This window comes from Erinaceus europaeus, chromosome 16 (assembly GCF_950295315.1).
Source record: "Erinaceus europaeus chromosome 16, mEriEur2.1, whole genome shotgun sequence".
Classification (NCBI taxonomy): Eukaryota; Metazoa; Chordata; class Mammalia; order Eulipotyphla; family Erinaceidae; genus Erinaceus; species Erinaceus europaeus.
Genome location: NC_080177.1, coordinates 62,882,636 through 62,897,523, shown reverse-complemented (window position 1 = coordinate 62,897,523; position 14,888 = coordinate 62,882,636). Strand labels below are relative to the sequence as shown.

General features: G+C 37.2%; 1 protein-coding gene across 3 annotated transcripts in view; it reads right to left on the bottom strand.

Moving 5' to 3' along the window:
- The window catches only part of PRKD1 (protein kinase D1), a 363,379-nt gene that overhangs the window by 54,127 nt on the left and 294,364 nt on the right, over window positions 1-14,888 (bottom strand). For all 3 annotated transcript variants that reach the window (XM_060175253.1, XM_060175254.1, XM_060175255.1), the window contains 5 exons: window positions 12,533-12,734; window positions 9,490-9,613; window positions 6,979-7,056; window positions 3,863-4,139; window positions 796-848 (listed from right to left, as the gene is read on the bottom strand). In XM_060175253.1, coding sequence (XP_060031236.1) covers window positions 796-848; window positions 3,863-4,139; window positions 6,979-7,056; window positions 9,490-9,613; window positions 12,533-12,734 — 734 coding nt within the window. The remainder of the gene's footprint in view (window positions 1-795; window positions 849-3,862; window positions 4,140-6,978; window positions 7,057-9,489; window positions 9,614-12,532; window positions 12,735-14,888) is intronic.

Below are 14,888 nucleotides of genomic sequence, written 5' to 3'. Positions count from 1 at the left end.
ACTGATGAATAGCATTTCATGGAGCTTATTTTTTAAGAAATAAACTTCTATTAGTGTAAGTAATACAACAGCATTTTTTTGGCTTCTAGGGATAACAAATAAAACATAGTAAGAAACCTAAGTCGTAAGGATGAAGTGGAAAAAATCTTACCACTTTTTTTTTGTTGTTGTTATTTGCCATAGTGACAAAGAATAACAAATTGTAGAAATATATGTTAGGGTATGCCTTATTTCATGTAGTTTCTTATGTCTAATTTTTAAAATGCAGAGCTGAACATATGTGGTTACTTGGCATGGTGCTTCAATGTGTGGCTATGAAATCTGATTTATGTAACTCTAAGGTTTTCTTTATATGCAAACGTGAATGCAAGAACAATTTGCAGCTTCGGGTTATATGCCACTGCTCCTTGCTAGCAATCATGGGATAAAAACAGCTTCATGTTTAAACTACTCACCAAAATCAATAAATTCAATTTATTTGATATTGTGTATCGTCAACTATAAAAATACCAAAAGGTGGGAAAAACTTATGAAAAACCTGATACTGTATTTTAATACATATCTGAGGTGAATAAAAAATATTCACTAGACATGATAGGGTAGATTACAGCAAATCACTAAGAGTATATGTACTATAACATTTCTAAAATATTATGAAAAGATATCCAAATAGCCCCTACTTTATTTCCTATAAAATTCTAGAGAATTTAGGTGTTAGCTGAAGCATAGTTTATGTAGTTTCTGTCTTCCAGTAAGTGATCACATTACCAAGTTTTAATATCAGTAGGTACATACCACATTTTCTTGAATCTGGGAGTTTGATACTGAAATACTGACAGAAATATCTCCTGGAAATAAAAGTTAAAACACACAGAAAGATAATTAATAGAAAAACAAGCAAACACATGCTTAGTAATCAAGCTGTAGAACAGTTTTTTAAACAAACTATTGTGTTTTTTAAGAAAAATGTCTATTTTATACTTGCCTTTCAAAATTTTACTTTGTACTTATCTTTGAGAAATACATTTTGCTAGTTCCATGTTTACAATGAAAATTTTAGAATCCAATTTTGTATCACTTTGTACCTCTTGTAGAACTGATATAACTTAATCTGTCTATGGTATAATTTCCTCACTTCTAAAATAGGTAAATAATTAATGTCTGTCCATTTCAGGCATAAAATGGAGACTTCACACAAAATCATTAGCACCAAAATAGACATATGTACACACACACACACACACATAAACACACACACTCCATTAATATAACCAGTGTTTATATAGAATGCCAACAGATCATCACATTAAACACTATAAAGTGTGCTGCCACAGACTTCTTTGCTTCAGATTATATCCAGGGCTACCAAGCATGAGATGTCAACCTTGCAACCCCAATAATCTGATAAGACCTTTTCTTACACTTAGTTTCACTTCAGATGGTGCTTTCTCTAGCAAAGTTACAGATTCTAGATATAGACTAGGGCCTAGGGTACTGGGCACTTATTTTCACATATCTATAACTGAACGGCAAGAACACACTGTATACCAATGGCCAAGAGCTATACTAGAAAAAATATTTATCAACTAAAGGGCAATTTTTGTCTCCGTGACAACCTTTATTAGAATAATCATACAAGTAAATGCAATAACACTTGAGGTTAACTTAGACTCCACTAAAATCCTAGGTGTATTTCCTCACTAATTTGAGGACAGACCCTAAAAACCTAATACTGGTTTGGATACAAGAAATGACACCCAATGCTTTAACAGCTGGGAGAAAGTCTAAGCTCATTGGGTAAAGAAGGAACTACAAAAACTGCAGAAGAGCAAGGACTGCCTCACTTAATGATGGCCTTTTTTGGTCACTACCAGGCCACTGGGGCCCTAGTTAAGAAATCCTCAGATTCCCCTATACATATGATGGGCCTAGACCTCTAATAGTTCTCACTCTCCATCATCACTGGTCACTTCCATCAGGAACATCATCAGAAACCCTTCTGTGGGCCTCTTCAGGACCTTGCCTACACTATACGCTAGCAATGGTAAGGACTGCCCTACTCTCCTGAGAGGCTGGATCAGCCTACTTTGCCACTTAAGAAAAACTGGTTCTGAAATGAGTGCAGCCTAGAATGTTTCCAGATGTGACCAAAGACTGCAAGCTCAGACTAATAGGGACTCAGAAGTTACACAGGCTCCTGTGGCTAAATATGAATATACATGGGCCCTGAGTCAGATCAACTTGGTAAACAGTTACTTGTATTTTAAATATTTTCTTCACTTTGGGAGCTACTCTCTGCCCTAATCCAGCTTTCTAGCCCTATTCTCAACTCTGTTATCATCTTCCCAGACAATATTTGTAGTCCACCTCCATGTTAGCTATCAAGCTCAAGCAGAAGTTACTAAAGACATGGGTCCCTCAGAATATACCTAGAATAGACTGCCTAGCTTCTTTCCATCCTAAGATCCCTATTCTTACCTGTTCCATTCCTACTTTTTGGTTCCTGTTTATTTCTGCTTTTCAGCCACCACGTTGCAGATGCTACTATGATTCCATCCTGAACTCCCTGGACAGATGACCTCACCAATATTTCCTGGACACTCACCTCTCGAGTCATACCCCACTAGGGAAAGATAGAAACAGGATGGGGATATGGATCAACCCGCTAAAATCCATGCCCAGTGGAAATACTATTACTGAAGCCAGAAATCCCACCTTTGGAACCCCAAAAAGAATTCTGGTCTATACTCCCAGAGGGGGAGAAATGTTAGAGAAAGATGACTATGGGGCCCTGAACTTCAATTCCATCAGAACCATGAGACAGAAGAGGAAAAAAAGAATGATATTCAGAAGTAGTAATAGGTGTAGGTGTAGGTGTGACTTAGATAGGAAGAGAATACAGGACCAAAGCAAAATGGGCAACATGTAGGTATATATATAATATTCATCCCATATCTGTGATTTTAGGAGAACTCTTGAAAGGTAAGGGTCCAGTTTCCAATGGAGGGAATAGGGATACAGAACTTTGGAGGTGGTAAAGGTGTGTAATTATATACCTGTTGTCTTATAATTTTGAAAAATCATATTAAATCACTAATAAAAATTAAAAAACACTATAGTGTAAAATGTTTTCTTTTTTAATATTTTATTTATTTATTTGTTATTAAATAGAGACAGAGAAATTGAGAGGTGAGGGTAGACAGAGAGGGAGAGAGACAGAAAAACACCTATGGCCCTGTTCCACTGTTCATGACGCTTTCCCCCCACAGGTAGGGACCATGGGGCTTGTACCTGGGTTCTTACACATTATAATGTGTGTGCTTAACCAGGTGTTCCACCACCTGGCTGGACCCTAAAAGTTTATATTTCTATAGGCTTCATTATTAGTAGCCATCATGAAAATAAAGACCACATTATTATCTACAGATATGTCTTTAAAAATCTCTTTTAATAATTTGTTCCCCTAAGTTGACACTTGGTAACCTCATTCTCTATTTAGTAATAAACAGAGACTTCTTCCTAAATGAAAATATCAAGAGTTACCAAGTTCTTTGCACAAATCACCAAGTCAGTCGGTTTCCAGATTCTGTTTTTTCATATTGAGCTCACATTGACTAGATTATTTATTTTATGACCTATAACTCTAGACTGCAACTATTACCTAGTACGTTGAACTTACATTAGTTTACACAAATTTTAATATGAGGTTAAAAAAGAAAAACAACGATATAGGATTTTTTCATGGGTGGATTATTTTAACAGCACATTGTGGCTTTTCTTTAGACATCCTATGTTGTCCAATAAACTCTCAAGGGGGCTTTCTCTGTAGTTAGATATTCAGATAGACAATTAGTAGACTTACTGTGTGAACTGGTTCCTGAATTGGCAGAGCCTTTGGGGTTGACAGGCATAAGAGCATGCTGGATTGCCATCTCCCACATCCTGGCCACATCTGCACCAATACCACTGGTAAGGACACTGCCACTTGGTGGGGGGCTGGAAGGAGTCACCACATGTTCTCCAACATAGTACACTACATTTGCAGTAGTGATTTCAAAGCAATGAGGATTGGCCCCATTAGGAACTGAAACTGAAGGTTTTGCAGGCTCCAGAGATAAAATTTCTGATAAAGGGATTTCCTGTGGAAGAGAGTGCTCTAGATGTAGTTTATAAAAAATATACATTAAAACAAAATCCAATTCAGGGAAATTGTGAGCAATGACATCACAAATACTAAATATATATATATTTGTATGTTGTAGCTTTGCTAGAGGTAGAGACAGAGGCAGAGAAGGCAGAACAAGAGTGAAAGAGACCACAACACTGAAGCTTTCTTCAGTGTAGTGGAGGCAGGGCTCGAACTTGGGTCATAGACATGGCAAAGCAGCACACTCTCCAGGTGAGCTATTTTGACTCTGTAAGATGATTTTATAAAGAAAAACATCACTGAGTAAAATTCCAAAATAATTTTACCAAGAGAAAACATCATGGTCTTTCCCAGAAAAATTCAAGTGATGCTTTCACTATACTCACATGACAAGAATAGGGAAGAGAAACTGAAGCAATGAAGTTTCTCTCAAAGCCCTGAACTTGAACGTGGGTTGTGCTCATGGCAAAGCAGTTATCTTCCCAAATGAGCTATCACACCAGCCCTAGAGACAAATATTAAAGCAGCTACTTTTAAGATAATGTCCATATTCAAGGTGGAATCATCACACTTTTCTTTTAGGAGGTATGGAGTAATAGTAGCACAAACTTTTGATTTGAAAACTAAGGTTTCCTTTTCCTGTTAGGGCTGTATAAAGTGCTCATAGATCATCAACTATGTCTGAGCCTACACTGACTTTGAGTAAGTGACTAGATAATATTTTCACTCTGAAGTTCTTTGGAACTTGTATTTCACTGGGTGATATATTATGTCATATTTGTATTGCTTCATGTAGAGAGAATGTTTACATTGAGAGAATGAAAATTGCTTCTATATATTCTCTAGAGCACATTTCTCTTTAAAATATTGCCAATGTCTGGAAGAAAATCACCTACCATCTCTTTTTAAAAATTTTAAAAAGGGGAGTAGGGCAGGAGCGCAGCAGGTTAAGCGCAGGTGGCACAAAGCACAAGGATGGGCGTAAGGATCCCGGTTTGAGCCCCTGGCTCACGAGCGATGAAGCAGGTCTGCAGGTGTCTATCTTTCTCTCCCCCTTTCTGTTTTCCCCTCCTCTCTCCATTTCTCTATGTCCTATCCAAAACCAATGACATCAATAACAACAACAACAACAACAACAATAAAACAAGAGCAACAAAAAGGAATAAAAAAAATAATAAATAATAAAATAAAAAACATTCTAAAAAAATCTAGTATAGTCATGAGCTCTTTGGAATATAACTAAAATAGGAATACCAACTATCTACAAAACTGAAACCCCCCACCTCTTCATTCCAGCCTTTAGGTTCATGATTAGTCAACAATTTGCTTGGCTCTATAAGTTAACTCTTTTTTCAGCCACCAGGTTCCAGAAGCTAACATGATGCCAATCAGACTTCCCAGGGCAGACGACCCCACCAATGTGTCCTGGAGCCCTGCTTCCCCAGAACCCTGCCCCACTAGGGAAAGAGAGAGACAGGCTGGGAGTATGGATCGACCTTCCAATGACCATGTTCAGTGTGAAAGCACGTTATGATTGGGCCCTCCTCAATCACTATCGAACAGGCCATGGCTGGTGCGCCGCTATGTTCCATCGCTGGGGAGCCAGAGACGACCCGATCTGCCCCTGCGGCTACAGACAGACCCACATAGTCAACGACTGCCACCTCTCCAGATTCAAAGGAGGTCTCGAAACTTTACATCAGGCTCAACCTGACGCTGTTGACTGGCTACGGAAGAAGGGCAAACGCTAGAAGAAGAAGTGTGAAGCAATTACAGAAGCCAGACTTTGCACCTTCTGACCCCATAATGACCCCGGGTCCATACTCCCATGGGGTTAAAGAATAGGAAAGCTATCAGGAGAGGGGATGGGATACAGATTTATGGTGGTGGGAATTGTGTGGAGTTGTATTCCTCTTATCCTGTTTTTTGTTACTTTTTCCTTTTTATAAATAAAAATTAAAAAATTAATGTAGTATATATATTTTAAGTGAAAGTAGAGACCAAATTATCTTGATGAAACAGTTTTCCCCCTGCAGACATTTTTATTTCCTTAGAGTGGATGCTTGTTTGCTACATGCTTGAAACAAATTAAGCAGTGTGGGACAGACAGAGGAGAAGAATTTGCCAATCTAAGCATCATGTTCTTGTAGGGAGTAGGATTTTTTTTCTGGATGTGTAATTTAGCAGCAAAAAAAAAAAATTATTTTCAACTAATTCTATATGAGCACAATTCCAATATGCATTTGTTGCTTACAACTTATTTTGACTGAAGTTTTGCTAAGGTGTTACTGTAATTCTTTTGAATTATCAGCTTCTCTGTCAATTCCAACAAAGTTAGTTTGTCATTTATTCTAAAAACTAATTAAAATTATATACAGAAACACTGATAGCTAAAAATGTACTTTTAGATTATGTATAAGAAATCCAAGGATAAAATTAAGAGAAAGATGTGCATACGAAAGGGTGAAGGGATGGGGAGGAGGACGGTGGGTGTAGTAGATTTCAAGTATTTACTTTCAGTTAATCTGTGGTGGTCTTGAATCTTCTAGTTAAAGGACACATCTCTGCTAAAATCCTCAAGTTTACTCTTCTCCACCACCATCCCATGTGACCAGAAAAATCTCCCCCTTCTCCCTGAGACACCCAGAATTCACTGATAATTTTTAAAACCTGATTTCTCAGAAGTTTTTAAAGTATAAAAAAAAGAAAAAAAACCTCTTGAAGCAAGAAAAGAAAAAAACAACCCACTTCTGTCTGTTGGAAGTATAGTGCATTTCTTATACTCTACAACCCCTTGAAGACAAGGCATGAAATGTACATGAAGAAATTACCTTGTAGTACCTGCTTCCCGTGTCATTCTGAAAGAGGGTAATACATTTGCTATCCAATCTCCAATAGTGCCGTTTCCGCTGAAATAGAGATTTAATTAATAATCTTTTACAAACATTAAATTATTCATGGTTGATTTAAAAGAATATCTCCCAAGGAGAACAATTTCACAATGGAAAGTGCATATGCACTTTTGACAAGGATTCAGTTTCAGATTCATTCCAATTTCATTCAATTTCAGATTCTGACGCTGGATGATATTATTTATTGTGTGGGCATAATAAATCAATGCAAAGTGACAAAATAAAAACAAAAGTCATGGAACAGATGTTGGCCTAATATTACTAAAGGGGGGAGGTTTATAATAAACCCTGTGTAGGGAGAGATTGGTACCTTAGTGACAGGTATGGTAATTATATACAATTCTAAGCAGAAAACGTAAATAATATTGCAGACCAACAATACCTTTTTTACCTTTATTTATTTATTTATTGGATAGAGATAGTCAGAAATCGAGTGGAAGGGAGAGACAGAGAGGGAAAGAGGCAAAAAGACACCTGCAACCCTGCTTTACTACTCGCAAAGCTTTCCCCCTGCAGGTGGGGACCGGGGGCTTGAACCTGGGTCCTTGAGCATTGCAACTTGTGTGTTCAACCAGGTGCACCACCACCCAGCCCCCCAACAATACCTTAACATATACCCACTCAAAAAGAATAACTAAATGAAGTGACTGGTAAATGTAAGTAATTGTGTCTATATCACAGTTATAAGTAATGAAGGAGATGACATAAGAAGTTCAACAAGCACAGTGCCTGGCATTTAGTAAATTGAAAATACCATTTTAACGTGTGACTGACTACTTGAATGGCTACAAGTGGATTTTTTTAGTCTGTAATAAATGTAGAGGCCTACTAGGAGATACACTGCTTATACACTGTCATTGTGTCAGAACATTAAGAATACCATGCTAATCTATCCTGGTTTCCATTAGAAACTGAAGAATTCTGATTGCTCTAACAGGTCTAAAACTCTTTTGTTAGTAACACTGATTCTGTGGCATTAACTAATAAAGTCAGAGAACTGCATCAAACAACTATTTCCTCCATGCTAACTACAAAATAAAACTTTCTACTATATGCTCTATGATTTTACGCATTTTCATAGTGAGCTCATGTTTTTATTTTTATATTTTTAGGACAAAAGCATCTTACTGTTATTCTTGACCTCTTCAAGAATCAATAATAGGTTAGTCAAATGAATTAAATATGTTTTCCAATAGTACTCATTTGAATCCTACAGAAATCATGTAGATGACTCTACTTGGGAAAGTAGGAGGTGATAAGAAAAATAGATTAAGTAACTGGGAAAGAAGTGTATCTCCAAATTTCAGTTAGTTTTACTTTGAAGCATAAATCAAATTTCTTCTTTCTTATATACATGCACAACTATGAGGATAATCAGAAGTAGTGTCTGATCACAAGAAAGAACTAAAATGTGTTCCTTTCATATAACTACAGGGGTATTGCATTCCCAAATCGGTCAGTTTTTTAAAATTGTTTTTCCACTCTCATATTAATTCAACAGTGATTTATGAGACTACAAGTCAACAGGAGTGTACATCAATACCACCATTCCCACCACCAAAGGATTATGTTGGGATTCCCCCCCACCTCCAGCCCCAGTGAAGCTGAAGATCAACTCTCACCCTTCACCCAGAGAGTTTTTCTTTTGGTCAGTTTTTAAGTAAACAAAGACTTAGAGATAGAGAGCTAGAAATTTTTCCTCTCACTAAAACGCAGTGTTTTGGGAAAGAAAATTATGAATCACAGAGATGCACTTCTGAAAGCACATAGTGTCACTTTTATGATGGCTGTAAGAATTTTGGTTCATGCTCACAGAGGGGGTGAAATGTTAGGGAAAGAAAATCAGAGGGACCTGAACTCCAATTCGATCAGAAAAAGGGGGGAAAAAAGGACACTCAGAAGTAGTAGGTGGACTTAGAAAGGAAGAGAAGGCAGGACCCCCTCCACTCCCAAAAAGGGCAAAATATGTAAATATAGAGCTATAAAAATAATAGTCAACCCACATCTGTGACTAATACAGTTTATAATGGAGGGAAAGGGGACACAGAACTCTGGTGGAAGGAAAGGTGTGGAATTATGCCTGTTATCTTTTACACAGATATTAAATCATTAATAACCTATACACATGCAAAAAAAAAGGGTAGACATGCATGTTGTTGGGAGATTTTCTCAAGTAACAAAGTCAACTTATTTTGTTTCCCAGAGATTGCTTTATACACTTGTTTCTAACTCAGTTGCTTGTATGACTATAGTGAACTTCCAGAGATGGTTAGTGTGCTCTATCTCATTCAATATGCTGAGACTGCTCCTGGTAACTCAGATATCCCACAGTATTCGTGGGACAGTCACCACTCTACAGTCTTCACAGGCTATTAGTCACTTCTCTAATGCTAGCAAAACAAAAGAACATTTACTTATTCTGGATCTTACCAGTGTGTCCTTGCTGGTGTAGTGGACCATCCATCCTTCTTTCATCACTGTGCTGCTTTTCCTCTTTGTGTGCTTGACAGATTGCACTACTCTCATGAGTGGAATATTGTTGCTTGTTGATGGACTTGAAAAGTCAAAATATTTTAGGAGAAAAATGTTTTCTACATATAGATACTCTTTTCCTGCATAAAACCTTATTTCAGCTATTTCAAAGGGATTTTTTTTAATAGCATCCGTGTGTGTGTGTGTGTGTGTGTGTGTGTGTGTGTGTGTGTGTGTGTGTGAAATATACTGTCAATGAACTATGGTTCTAAATCTTGGTTATTCTTAAGAGTGATAGGCACTTTGTACACTTTAAGAATCCTAAGGCAGGATAATAAGCACTTTAGATTTCAGTTGAACTGTATGTTATTCCATTTTTAGGTAAACACCAGGCAGATTACTGCCTTAGTGTACTGAGTTCACAGTATTCAGGTCTCATGTGAAAGCTTATTTGCTTACATATGACACCTGAGACACAAAACATGAAGCACTTATAGATTATATCATTTAACAGGAATTTGAAACTACATAATTTCACAAAAAGTTGACTGCTCCATAAACGATCTTTGAAATAGCTTTTGCTTTGGAACTATTCTGGTGTTTCTTTCTTTCTTTTTTTTATCCTCAGATTTTTCTTTACCCTCCTCTCTCTCCACACATGCAAATATGCACACATATCCCCCATATATCCTTTGATACTAAAAAATATTTACACCTTTGAAAGACAGTTGGGACATAAGAACAATATTTCCCACTATTTAAAGAGGCTTATGTCATTAAATGGCAAAATTTAGTGATTTTTATAGCTCTACTATCATGAACAATTATAGTTAGTGAACATGGGATTTGTAAAAAGAACATAAAAATGATAATTTGGTGGAGGTATGGTGACACCCATTTTGGAGAGAAGTAGAATTGTACCCCTGTGACAATAACCCTGGGAATCAACATTTTCTCAGAAAAAAATTAAGAGATGGGAGAGGGGAGGGAGAGAGACTAGGCTATATTCGTTTGACATATAGACACTGAATGTTTTATGAATATTATAGTAAATAATCACAAAAATACACTTTATAATACAAATTTAGGTGTTAGAAAAGTTTTTCTTCAAAGGATTAGGTGTTACATATTTTAGACCTTTCATAAAATTTATCTACTATAGGGCAGAAAAAAACTAGACAATAGATAATGTGAATGAGATGGTTATATTTCAAGTAAACTTCATTAGAAACAGGAAACAGCCCAATCTGACCAATATATAAAAATGGGGATTATGAAAATATTTATACCTTAGTCTTAGACACCCTCCTTTCCTACTTCACTTCCCTCACTTACTTTATCTACTCAACTAATTACACAAAAGGAAGTAAGATACATCTCTTAATTTCTTTTGACAGCATCAGCATTGTTATCACCCCCTGATAATCTTTAGAAGAAACACTGCATACAGCTGGCAGATAGATATACTGGGAAAAATAGTTCTCAACTAAAAGACAATTACTGTCTCTATAACAATCTTTATTAAGATCACCAAACAAATAAATGTAGTAAAACTCAAGCTTAACCCCCACAAAAATCCTTAATATGAGGCCAAACTCCAGAAACCTAATACTGGGTTGGATACAACAAATGGCACTCAGAAGGGACTGCAAAAGCTGAAAAAGGGGAAAAGACTGGCTTACTTTGTGATGGCCTTCTCGATCACTGCCAGGCCAACCCATCACCTGAGGCCCAAGTTAGGGAATCCTTGGATTCCCTATAGATCTGATGGGCCTAAACCTCTAATAGGTCCCTCTCTCCACCATCACGGGTCACTTCCAGCAGGAATGTGGGCTTCTTCAGGATGTCACCTTCACTATGAGCTACCAATGGTAATGAATGCCTCCAAAGGGAGGCTGGATCGGCCTACTCTGACACTGGAAGAAAACTGGCCTTAAAATGAGTGTGGCCTGGAATATTCCCAGCTGTGACCATGGACTGCAAACACAAACTGACAGGGACTCAGAGGTTGTATAGGCTCCTGTGCTAAATATGAATATATATGGGCCTGGGTCAGATTGACATGGTAAATAGTTAATTGTATTTATATAATTTTGTTGCTTTTCCTCTTGATTTCTGGTCATCCCTGTTAAATAAATAAAGATCATAAAAATTTAATATATCTATTTTTATAGGGGCCTCCTGAAAATGGAGATTATCTGGTATTCAGAAAAATATGAAATTTCATATACTTCTCAAAACCAGGAAGAGTAAAGCATATTAATATATGATCATTGTAATAGGCACTAGCTATCACAAAGATGGTGCTTGTTGAGATTGGACCCTGATCACTATATTTCCATGAAACAAACTTTGAATAAACACTAATTCAGTTGTAAATGTCTGGATGGCAAATGTTAAGTATCCCTTACATGCAAAAGAAAGTGGGCCAAAGAATGAGGCAATGCACGTAAAGAATGGAAGTCACATTTTTGAGAGAAAATTCTGACCTCTGAGATATAAAGGATTACCTCTACAATATGCTGCTCATTCATAAACACATTTATCACACACTGTGTCTAGAATGTAAAAAAGTTTTCAGGTAGTTCAATGAATAAAGCTTTAGACACTCAAGCATAAAGTTCCAAGTTTGACCTTGGTACCACATGTGCAAGAGTGAGCCTTCAGTTCATTCTCTCTCTCTCACACACTTTATCTATCGATAAATTTTTGTATTAAAAAAAAGTATAGAGCTGTGTGGTGGCACACCTGGTAGAGCACACATATTACTATGTGAAAGGACCCAAGTTCAAGACCCTGCTTCCCACCCTGCAGGGGGGAAGCTTCAGGAGTGAAGAAGCAGTGCTGTAGGCATCTTTCTCCCCTTCTACTTCCCCTTTCCTGCTTGATTTTTCTGTATGTAGCCAATAAATAATAAACAAATAAACCATTTTTTTATAAGTAAATGCCACATGTAGTCCCAGGATCACAATAAGTTAGGAGGTGGGAGGGCAGTGCTCACCTGATAGTCCTGTTGGAGTCCTCCTGGTCTGGGTCTGGATCCTGCAACTCCCCACCATCATGGCATTCAGCCATCACCATCTCAGCATCTTGGACCATCGCCTCCTCCATGTCATCCATGAGCGCACTGTTCCTTTCACTGTCATTGTCATCACTCCCTTCTTCCATGACCACATCAGACTCTGCCCCAGGGCTCAGCAAATCTGAAAAAGTATTTTGTGCCCATGAGAAGAAGCCTGGAGTACCAAAGACAGAACTTTAGACAAAATTAGGCAACCCTAAAACAAAATGTAGAACCCCTAAAAAAATTAGACAAAGATTTCTCTTCTTTCACTTTCTTTCCTTCTACTATAGCTTATAAGTATCCAGATTTATGAAATGGTGAGTATATAATTTTATAAGCAGACACTTGTTTTCATGTTCCTTAGCCTATAAACATAAAGAGACATGGATGGGAGTAAGAGTGGGAGCAAGAGTGGGATAAAAGTAAAGTAATACCAGGCACAACTAGTGGAAACTAATGGTACTTCAGAGAGACTATGTATATATATATGGAAGAATGAGGGAAGCTATCATATGTATCAATGACTCTTGCTATTCTAGCGACATTTTATTTATTTTTTGTTTTTTTTTCTTTTAAAAAAATATTTATTCATTTATTCCCTTTTGTTGCCCTTGTATGACATGGTACAGAAACTGGGAAAATTATACCAAATTAGCCATTTTAAGCAGCCAACTACATGGATATCCAAGACAGAAACTAGTATGGGAATGCTTTTCTGGAGAGAAACACACAGAGAAAGAGAGAGAGAAAGAGAGAGAGAGAGAGAGAGAGAGAGAGAGGAAGAAGAAGAAGAATGAGGAGGAGGAGGAGGGAAGGGAAGGGGGGAGGGGAGGGAAGGGAAGGGGGAGGGGAGGGAAGGGGGAGGGGAGGGAGAACACAAAGTTCTAGAGCTAAGACTTAGCCTTCAGTGTTTCAGCAACAAAAACCTTCTGTAGTCTTTCATCACCATTTATCTTTGCAGAAGAACCAGAAAACTGATACCAGATTCAAGGTATAAAGCTGCCAGTATATGGAAAAAGTTACCCTATGATATTATATATTTTGGTAAGAACTCACTGCTATTTTGTGGGAGGGTGAGTACACAGAGCTTTGGTGGTAGATGCAGCATGGAACTATACCCTATAATCTTAAAATCTTATAACTCACTCTTAAAGCTTTTTCCTTTAGGAGATAGTATTTTTCTTAAAAAGTGCAGCAACAGATGAGTGGCTAAGAAAGTTGTGGTATTTACACATAATAGAATATTACTCAGCTATTAAGAATGATGAATTCACCTTCTTTACCTCATGTTGGATGGTGCTTGAAGGAATCATGTTAAGCGAGATGGCCAGAAGGAGAAGGGTGAATATGGAATGATTCCACTCATAGACAGAAGTTGAGAAATAAGAACAGAAAGGGATGTTTCCTTTTCCCAGCTCTAAAGACTTGAACTGGGCTTGTTGTACTCCAACAAAGCAAAGGATTATGGGGACTGGGAGGAAGGGGAAACTTTCCATTCCTGGTGCAAAATGGGGGAAGAGGACCTAGGCTGAGGGTGAGTAGCAAAAAACCTAGAAATTTTATATATATGTCAACAACTGTATTTATTGTCAACTTTAATCCCCCACTCCAAAAATTTTTAAAGTGCCTCAAAGTTATTTAAGTAGGTGGAATTTATCCAACTAAATATAGGGAAGTGGCTATTTTCTTTAATTGAACTGAACATGTTACTTTCATTACTATTATAAATGCAGGTTAGCAAGTATCTACCTAATAGAATTACTGGGTAGTGGAAGAATGCAGGTGATTATTTTCTCATGAAGCAGTCTGTGATTTCCCCCTTCATTGGAAGTTAGAAAAGTAAAACTAACTTCTATTTCAATGCTTAAAAAGAGAAGGATGGAGAAAAAGAGCTGTAGATATATTATTATTATTGTTGTTGTTTTTATTTTGTTCACTTCCAGGGTTATCGCTGGGGCTTGGTGCTGGCACTATGAACCACTGCTCCTGGTGGCCATTTTTTCCAACTTATTGGATAGGACAGAGAAACTGAGAGAGAGGTCTTTGTGTTTCATACCAAGTGCACTTATCCCAAAATATTATAAAGTAAGTACTACTACTGACCCCAAGATATTATAAAGTAAGCACCACCATAATGTCCACACTCCTGAAAAAAATCAGACAGGCATATAAAATAAGAGAGTTGGGAAAGAAGCTCTGAATGCCCCCCAAGTTTCAGTATTAGTGATTCATTCAGTAAAAACAAAAACAGATTCACTGATTTTTTTTCTTTTACTTTTTTTTTAGTACTGTT